General features: G+C 50.7%; 1 protein-coding gene across 1 annotated transcript in view; it reads left to right on the forward strand.

The window, feature by feature from the left end:
- The first annotated feature begins 6,931 nt into the window (after window positions 1-6,931).
- The window catches only part of P2RX5 (purinergic receptor P2X 5), a 13,075-nt gene continuing 9,908 nt past the window's right edge, over window positions 6,932-10,098 (forward strand). Inside the window, exons 1-2 of the mRNA XM_077749821.1 lie at window positions 6,932-7,157; window positions 8,659-8,812. Of these exons, the coding sequence (XP_077605947.1) occupies window positions 6,932-7,157; window positions 8,659-8,812 (380 nt within the window). The remainder of the gene's footprint in view (window positions 7,158-8,658; window positions 8,813-10,098) is intronic.

Consider the following 10,098-nt stretch of genomic DNA (forward strand, 5'->3'; position numbering starts at 1 on the left):
CAAGGGAAACATTTAATCACTTTAGGAAAAGTAGTTCTAATATCAGAGGTCAGCAAGTAGCTGGATGCACCTACATAGACGATTTCCAGCTTCAGTTAACTTGACTGTGATTAGTGGAAGGGTTTTTTGGAAAGCACATAACTAATACCACTCTCACAGTAAGATCACAGTGACATGTGAAAACCTGCCTTTGTCACACCCTGCCCCACCCTGAGCTCCTACTTAGAGGCTGAGGTGAACTGGTGCAGTGTATATCCTTCCAGGCTTTATCCTGTGCATTTGTAAATAGTCACATATACACGTATATAGTACATAGTTTTTGGGTTTTGTTTTGTTTTCTTTTTTTAAATAGTATTATATAATTTTTAAAAATGTTTATTTATCTTTGGGAGAGAGATGGAGGCAGAGCACAAGGACAGAGGGAGAGGGAGACACAGAATCTGAAGCAGGCTCCAGGCTCCGAGCTGTCAGCACAGAACCTGAATCATGAACTGTGAGATCATGACGAGAGCTAAAGTTGGACACCTAACTGACTGAGCCACCCAGGCGCCCTTGTTTTCTTTTACATAAATAGAATCATATATTTTGCCATTCGTGAGAATTTGTGACCATTTTTAAGGAACCAGTGTCAGAGAAAACACGCTGCTGCCAAATGTGGGTTGGAGGGGTAGGGAAAGGTGACACCCTGGTCTGGTGTGTCTTTGGGGAATAAATAACCTAACTTTGCAGAGCTCTTTACAGCCCCTTTCAACTTTTTCCAAAAGTGAAGTTACAGACATTTTTGTAATTGTTATATGATCTAATTTCTAGGTCTGGTTTCTAATCTAGTTTCTTCCATTAACATTTTACACCCTGCTTGCTTTATCACATAGTTTCCCATCTATCCATCCATCAGCTTGTTTTCAACTGCATAAAAATGGAAGCTTACAGGGGCGCCTAGGTGGCTCAGTTGGTTAAACATCCGACTTCGGCTAGGGTCATGATCTCGAAGTTCGTGGTTCGAGCCCAGTGTCAGGTTCTGTGCTGACAGCTCAGAGCCTGGAATCTGGTTCGGATTCTGTGTCTCCCTCTCTCTCTGCACATCCGGCTCATGTTGTGTGTCTCTCTGTCTCTCAAAAATAAACATTAAAATAAATTTTTAAGAGGATTACCATGAACCAATTATATTGAAATACAATAATCAGAATATTAAAAATTCTTATGGAGATTCATGTACTTCTTTTCTAAAGCAACATGTCTCTTCACACACAGAGTGTGAGTGCAGGAGGGGCAGAGAAGGAGGGAGACACAGAATCAAATCAGGCTCTAGGCTCTGAGCTGTCAGCACAGAGCCAGATGGGGAGCTCGAACTCACAAACTGTGAGATCATTACCTGAGCTGAAGTCAGACACTTAACTGACTGAGCCACCCAGGTGCCCCATAACTACCCTTCTTTTAAAGTAGTGGTAAGCTTAAAATGTATTTTGAGGTATCTGCAATAACTGTAATGTGGAAAAATATCTGTACTTTCTGTTGGTGTGAAGATACAGATACTGCTAACACAACCATGTTTTGTTTCCTATATTCATAATTAAAGAAAATGTTACATGTCAGTTAAAGAGTGGTAAAAAAAAAAAAAAGAGAGTGGTCTGTAAAGACCTCCTACTTTACATGTTCTGGTCCATTTAATAAAAGCAGTGTCCTAGGGGCACTTGGGTGGCTCAGTCGGTTCAACATCTGACTCCTGGTTTCAGCTCAGGTCATGATCTCACAGTTTGTGAGACGGAGCCTTGCATCAGGCTTTGTGCTGACAGCGAAAAGCCTGTTTGGGATTCTCTCTCTCTCTTTCTCTCTCTCTCTCTCTTTCTCTGCCCCCTGCTTGTGCTCTCTGTTTCTCCAAATAAATAAATAAACTTAAAAAAAGAAAAAGCCGTGTCCTGCCCTGGACTTTGTGCTTTGGTAGCTAATCTTAACGATCATTTCAGAGAGTTTTAGCTCTGTTTTCTGCAGGAGGAAACAACCCCACAACTGTAGTTAGAGCAGAGCTGTTGGAACAACAGCAGATTTTTGGGTCTCCAAATCAGATGTTTTTTTCCACAAAAGCTTCCGATCAGCTAGGCAAGACTGAGCTGACAGCCCTGGGCGGAGTGTGGTTTTCAGACCTGGCTGGGCTCAACAGTTGCATGTGGGGCTCATTGCCTCAGGTCCCCTGGTCTTGCCCACTGAGGGCTCTGATGCCCTGACCCAGCTTGGGCCTCAAAAGACCTGCTTTTTTGTCAAGCACTCCCGATGATTTTCATGCAAGAGTCACCCCCTGGGAGATACTAGTTAGGAGATCGGAGTTTGTTCATCTGATTACACTTCTGTCAATGGATAGGCCTTAGCACGGACTCTGAGCCTTGGTGACCTAGAAGTTGCTTCAGGAGACAAATTTAACTTCATGGTTGGGCAGAATTATCTCTGAAATCTATGAATATGCACAGGCTTTGTCACTCTGTCCTCAGACACTTCAAATATACCGGCTAATGGCCAGAGGCAGGGTGATCAGGAATCAGTCCATCCTCCCTCCCTCCCTTTCTTCCTTCCTTCCTTTCTGCCCCCCTCCCCCTCTCATCATTCTACAAGCCTCTGGGACCAGCTGCTTGATGAAGGCCCTGTGGTACAGAGAGAGGTAAATCCCTTTCCTACACTCATAGTCCTATGTGACACATATGTACCCAATGGTAACTCTCTAAATCGTATAGCTCCTGTCCTCTGGGAGTGTAGAGAAGGAGAGGGGGTCCTGGAAGCCTTCACAAAGGAGACAGGCCCCTGTAAGGTGAGTCTTGAAGCCAAGGAGGACTGAGGGGAGACCAGCCGTGACAAAGGCACAGAGGTTGGAAAATGACGGGGCTGGTAAAGCATGTGAGCCAATTCAGCCAAAGCTAAGTGTGCATCATGGGGCGTGTGAGCCTGGAAAGGCAGGTGGGGATGGGAAGTGCAGTCAGGAATAACCTAAGGAAGAATTGTGTACAAGGAACTACATGAAGTCACAGCCACTCATGGTGTGTTTTTTATATGAGGATTTCCTGCATGGTCTCATGTATTTTACTACTACTTCACTTATGTGAACTTGAGAGCAAAGCGGAATGGAAGGGGTGGATGTGAGGAATTTGGCAAAGGTTATGGGAGGAAGCGGTGCAGGGAGCAGGAGGAAGGAAAAGACGGGCTTGCCTGAAGACATACCTTGTGTGGGATGTTGCTACTCTGAGGCTTTGGGGACTTGAGTTTGAATCTTCATCCTTTTTAGTGCTTGCTAGACCAGCACTTGACTCTACCCTTTTTAAGTATTTGATATCTCTGCAGTGTTTTTCCCCAGGTTGCATTTTGAAAACTAAGTAATGAGTAACAATCCATCAATTAAGATGGGTCACACAAGCCACTGATGGACTCAGAGATGCTTCCCACAGAGAGGAGCCACCTCTTCCTGTTGACTGTATTGAAATGACATTAATAATGCAGCTGCTATTTCTTAAATGGACCAGTAATGTCTATTAATGGAATGTGTTTATCATAGAAAGACTGTCGGAGCAAAAGAAAAGTTAAAGGATAAGTGACTTTGTGAGGTCTTTTACCGTGAAACCCTTTCCAAAGCCACCCTTACTGTGAAACTTTTCCCACTCTTGTTCCTTCTGGGCCGTCCGGGCAGGGTACCCAGGAAGGAAACCCAGGTCTGCCCATGGTCCTCAAAGGCCGTATGTTGTGGTGACCTCTTCTTGTGCCCCAGCACAGACTCAGGTCTAGCTCTAGGCCTTGCACGAGGGCTCCTGTCTTGGGGGTGGGAAATAGAAACACATCTACTAAATGTAAGTAATATGTGAACCTCTGCTGCAAGAACATATTGTATGGAGTTTGTGGTTTTTAAATTTCCTTTTGTCTTCCTTTAATGATTTGGAGAACAACGTTTGTGTTTGTTGGCGTCCTCGGGCTAAAGGGAAAGCTTTAGTACCAGGGGAAGCCCTTGCTAGGGCTGGAGGGAAGGGAGGAAATCGTGTGTATTTGGAGACCACAGGGTGACCGAGTGATACCTCTAAGCCTGTGATGGAAACACAGTGATGCCATTGGCCACTCCATGCAGCCACCCACCTACAGCCAGACAACGGTTTTCCTCTTAGAAGCATCTTCTCAACTCCTAGAAAATGGGAGTTTTTCTTGATTAAAAGGGTGATTTCCAGGGCACCTGGTTGCCTCAGTTGGTTACGCGTCTGACTTCGGCTCAAGTCGTGATCTCACAGTTTGTAAGTTCCATCCTCACATCAGGCTCTGCGCTGTGAGTTTGAGCCCCAGACGGGGCTCTGTGCTGATAGCACGGAGCCTGCTTCAGATGCCATGTCTTCCTCTCTCTCTGCCCCTTTCGTGCTCGTGCTGTTTCTCTCTCTCTCAAAAATAATAAACATTAGAAAAAAAGATTATAAGGGGGTTAATTCTCCCACCTCCAGGGCTTACTCTATTGCACCATACTCCCTCCCTTATAATCTATAAAATTCATAGAAGAAAGAAGAGAGACTGGTGTAGAGGAAAGGTTGGAGTCAGAGTCAGGAGGGTCTGTTTTCCCCTTATTTAAAAGTCCAGCATATTTCTTTGGGTGGACACGTGAGGGCTCTGTCTGTTTCAATTCCAACATGTGAGGATCCATCATGTTTTTATGTAGAGATCATCCCAGGACCCAGCGGAGACCAAGATGGCCACAGCAGGGGGTCCAAACCACACAGACCAATAAGCTTAACCTGTTGGCAAGTCTTAGGAGAAAGTGAGATGATATAAAAAGAAAAAAGGCCCTTTAGAAATTCATTTACCAAAAAAGAAATCCATTTTATAATTCCCGAGCTCTTTCAGCTGGACAGTCTCTTGAACCAGAGGAGAATGGTTCCGTCCCTGCCAGTCCTTTCAGGGGGACAGCACTCACTATAATGGAGCACCATGTAGGCTTCTTTGGGGGAGGGGAGGGAAGGGATGTGGTGGTGAGCCAGGGAGGTGTGTTGACTCCTTTAAAGACAGGCCATTCACCCCTGACCTCTGACCCGGGAAATGAAGTTTCAAGGCGCTCGGTCAATTCTTGGCAAGCCAGAGCGCGCCCTGCCGCCGCAGCAGGGGGGGTGCCCAGTGACGGTGCCCATACTCCTGGCCGCCCCTCTCTCCGATAGGGCATCGCAAGAGAGGCCATCGCCCTCTGAGGAGCTCTGTGGCACTGGGCCTCGGCAGCGCCCTCCCTCCACAGCGGCAGGACAAATGTGTGAGCTCCACACTAAATCGTCCAGAGGAAGGCATAGGGTCCAGAGTGGATGGCTGGGAGACCGAGGACTAATTTTAGCTTTTCGGGTGACCTAGGACCTTGTTCCATCACACGTGTAATGGGATTGACAGCTACCTCTCTGGCTGGGTTCACAGAACGAGTCAAGGGAATTGACGTGGAAACTGTAAAGCACTGTGCTCATGGTGACAAATGGAGATGATTGCTTGGGTTTGGGAGCCGGATCACCTGGATTCAAATGCTGGTTCAGATGCTTACTCATAGACACATCTAACCTCTTGGGGAAAAATAAAGGCAATGATTGTACAACCACATAGGTGGTTAGGGTGGTGATGGTTAAGTGAGCCCACACACCTAATGCATTTAGAAGAGTGCTCAGCAACTAGTGACCGTGAAGACATGTGGTAATGGTGAAGACACTGGAACAGGGTACCTTGGGGCTCTTAAGACTGTGGAGATGGAGTTAGCTAGAAGCTGGAGAAACTGTCCATCAAAAGCAGTAGGTAATTTTCTTTCAAGCTGAGAATTCATCTTGGTTTTGGAAAAGTCCCTGACTTAGAAGTTGCATGATGGCAATGTAAAATGCACAGGCCCCTTCTCCCACCCTGGTTATAGGGGGTGTTCGGCTACACTTGTGGGGCTGGTGAGCTGGCCTACCCCATATGGCGGTAGATTGCAGATACTGGGGTTTGCAGCTTTCCAGAAGCAGTTTTCACAGTGTTTTGACCACGAGCCACAGGAAGAAATACATTCCACATCACAGGCACACACTCACACTGAAACCAAATGTCTCATGAAACTGTAACTACCCTTACTTCCTTAAGCACACTGGTATTTTTACTCCTATTCTTGCTTGAGTGTTCTCTCTCTCTCCCTTTGCATATGCTCACTGTAACCCAGTAAATTGATATCATGACCCGCTGATGGGTCTGGACCTTGCAGTCTTTTTTTTTTTTTTTAATGTTTTAGTTATTTCTAGGAGAGAGAGACAGTGAGCAGGGGAGGGTCAGAGAGAGAGAGAGTCACAGACTCTGAAACAGGCTCCAGGCTCTGGGCTGGCAGTCAGCACAGAGCCCGACGCGGGGCTCGAACCCACGGACCGCGAGATCATGACCTAAGCGAAAGTCGGACGCTTAACCGACTAAGCCACCCAGGAGCCCCAGGACCTTGCAGTCTTAAGAAGCTGTGCATGAGGGAGCCCACAGGAAGGGTCAGGCCTGGCCCCAAGAGTGGCCTGTTCCCCTCCAATCCTTCCTCACGTGGTCCCTGGAGCTTTAGGATACTTGTGTCAGAAACTGCAGCCTGGTCTTGGCTGAGTCATGGGGTAGGTGTGGGGGGTGGGTTCAGGAGGGGCTGCCCACACCGGTGGGCAAATAGGTGCAGAGACCCCTCTCTAAAGCTGGAGTGGCAGTTATATGAACCACAGCGGGCAGGGTTCCTTGCATTCCAGCCTCAGCAGCAGCACACAGTAGGTCCTCAGTAAAGGTCTGAGGAAGCATGAATAGGGGATGGTGCCCTGGACCGGGGCTAGTGGCAGGCTGTGCGCTATGACCTGGGGCCTCAGTGATCCACCCTGCAGAATGCAGGCCGTGGCCTCTGGGCTCTCTCAGAACACACAGGCCTCACCACAAAAGCCTGGAGCTCCCTGCGGGCAGTGGAGAGATGCAGCGTGGCACCATCCTACAGGTGGCTCGTGCAAGGGTGGGGGCCCTGTGCGGGGTGACGTCTTCCAGCCTCGAGCTCATCAGGCCAGATCTTGAGGCCTTGCAAGGCCTCCTCGTGGGCTCAGGTGGATGGGAATCTCCACAGACGTGCTCTCGCTCCACTGAGGCTGCCTCTCCCCTGAGAGCTGGAGATCCGTGTGGGAGGAGGGCTGAGAAAGAGGCCGGTAGGAGAGTGGAAGGGAGGTCTGGTGACAATTCCCAAGCCTCCCCCTCTGAATGACATCAGCTTCTAAAATCCTTAGTCATGACTGGGACAGGGTGGTAGCTCCAAATCTCCTCCCTGTCTAAAAAACCAGGCACCAGTTTGTTTACTCACTCGGTGTGTGTGTGTGTGTGTGTGTGTGTGTGTGTGTGTGTGTGTCTAATCTATGGCAGATACAGCAGTGGGCATAGGATACAAAGATGTCAGAGGCAAGGTCCCCACCCTCTAGTAGCTTTCTGGTCTTAGTGGGGGGACACAGTCAGTAAGTAAGCAAGATCCTATCCAAGAATGACAAATGCTTTCAGGGAATAAGAAGGGAAGAGAAAGCGACGGCTGGGGAAGCTAGGGAGGAAGGGCAGGGGAGAAGGAGACAGAATCCCAAGCAGGTCCCCTGCCATCAACACAGAGCCCTACGTGGGGCTCCATCTCATGAACTTCAAGATCATGACCCGCCCAAATCAAGAGCCAGAGGCTTAACCCACTAAGCCACCCAGGCGCCCCTGTAGCTCTTCCTTTTAGAGGCACATTTGGTGAACTTTCGGGATCCTTCCAACTCCTGCAGCCTGTGGTTCAGGAAAGGGAACTTCTCACAGGTATGTGAAAAGCCAGGGTAGCGAGAGGAGCCCTCCTGTTTCTGGTTAGATGGCAGGATGCAGAAAGTGCGTGGGCTGCTGTGTTAGTTCAAGCGCGGGGCACATGTCGCCCAGGGGCCTGCCTCTCTGTTGCTGTGCTAACTTCTAAAACTGATCTCCCACGTGCCCTCCTTCATCCCAGCGCCCACACCCTCCCATTTCATTTCACCTGTTGTGAAGAGGGGTGCAGGTTTAGCACCCTAGATTAGGCCCACCTCTTGCTTTGGGGACATTTCAAACAGTGGGTTTGAACACGCTCCACGCTTATGTTAGGGTCCCAGGGCTTGGTTGCCTGCATGTCCACACCCCCAGCCCACTGGCCTTTCTCAGGTGTGCTCTGGAGTTCTTCATGCTGTGGGCCCCGGGCCTGCGTGGCAGCTGGTCCCCTGGGAGCATGGGGTTTTAAGCCAGCAGCCGCCGCCGCAGTAGGAACTCAATCACAGAGGACACAGGAGCCATGCGTCGGGCCAGTCTTCAGTGCCTTTCAGCCTGTGTGGTGAGAATCAAGGTTCTCCCAGAGCGCAGGAAACATGAAGAAACCTGGTGTGTTTGGCTACATATTTTTTCAGCCCCTCCTCCCTTCCTGCGCTGTAGGTCCCTCCTCCCCTGGCCTCAGTTTCCCTATCCAAGCTATACAACCTCCCTGGGATTTCTTTGGGAGTAGAGAGGGTGGGTTTGAAAAGCAGCCCTGCCCACTCTCGTCTCCTCACCCCTCCAGCGCCGGATTTCCGATTTCCGGCTGCGGGGCCCGCACGTGCGGTGCTGTGCCTCTAGATTGTCAGTGCCCTCGCTGGCTGGTGGCCCGGCGGATGGTCGAGGTGTCACCGTGAGGAGAGGAGGAAGAGGGCGAGGTGACNGCGGGCTGCAAGGGGCTCTCCCAGTCGCTGTTGGACTACAAGACCGAGAAATATGTCATCGCCAAGAGCAAGAAGGTGGGCCTGCTCTACCGGCTGCTGCAGGTCTCCATCCTGACCTACCTGGCGGTGTGAGTTCTCCGGGGGCTTTAGGGGAGTGGGGGAGGCGCTGGGCAGCGGCCGGACCCTCCGGGGACCTGGCAGGGAACTGGATGAGCGTTCCTCGTACTCGGCGAGGGGCTCCGAGGTAGAAGGGTGGCAGGTAGGGAGAGAGCCCTCTATTTCCCCAGCGGCTTTGGAGGTGAGGAGATGCGGGCAGGGACTTCGGTGTTCTTCATTTACGAGCCTCTCCGTGGGCAGCTCCTTCCTCGCGGCCGGGGCCCAGGGTGTTGGGGCCACTCGTAAGGGGCAAAGGCGCAGGGGCCTGGGCTCCAGCTGTCGCTCCGGCAGCCTCCCTGGTCTCTTGCCCTGGTGCAGGCCTGGGCACCGGGTGGGTTATTTATAATCACTGAGCTCAGTGGCAAAACTCCTGGCGGGGGCAGCTCAGCAGCCTGGTGCGTCCCAGCTCTCCTTCTGGTCAACTCCACACACTCCAAGCTAGCCTCTCTGGCGTCCGGCTGGGGGTCCTGCCCAGAGGCCCCCTACCGGGCACCCAGCCAGGCCGTCTGCCTCTACCTTTCCCCCTCCCACTGGCAGGAGCTGGCACCATGGGCAGAGGGGGCAGCTCATGGGAGTGGCAACAGCCAGGCGTTTCGGAACTCTCACCCAAGAAGGGAGGGAACAGGTGGAGGGAGGAAAGGACACCAGATGACTGGGAGGCTGATGTGCCTCTTTTACTACGTTAGTAAATGCCACTGAGTCCCTACTGTTTCCTGACTGGAGGAGGAGCAGCACCCTGACCTCACTAGGAGGCCAAGTGCCCCAAGTGCCCGTGGAGCTTCATCCGTAAGGCACCAGAATGCCTCCCACCTGAGGGCCTTGGGAGCCGCTGTTCCCCAGCCACGTGCACCTTTACTCCCGTACTTGGTTAGCACCAGCTCGTCCTTCACACCCAGGTTCCCGAGTAACTCCTCTGATGCATTCGACAGGGATCGTGTGCTTAATGCCTGACTCCCACCCATTCTGGGGACGCCATGAAGGCAGGCAGGGCCTGCATCACCTAGTAGGTGTGATAGGAATGAATGAATGAATGAATGAATATTGTTCCCTGAGCATTTGCTCAATATTTCTGTCCAGGCTGGGCCCAGTGTGTCCCTACTAACATTAACATTGGCTCCCTGTCATAGCCCTCTCAGGGTGCCTTGGAGACAGGGACAATCTAGAGCCTAGGATATAGCAGGTCTGCCCCCAGAAATGAAGAGGGTGGGCACATCCTGGTTGGCGCCTGCAGTGTGAAGAACACTTACTGGCCCCGTGG

The sequence above is a fragment of the Crocuta crocuta genome, unplaced genomic scaffold (assembly GCF_008692635.1).
Source record: "Crocuta crocuta isolate KB4526 unplaced genomic scaffold, BGI_CrCroc_1.0 scaffold149, whole genome shotgun sequence".
Lineage (NCBI taxonomy): Eukaryota > Metazoa > Chordata > Mammalia > Carnivora > Hyaenidae > Crocuta > Crocuta crocuta.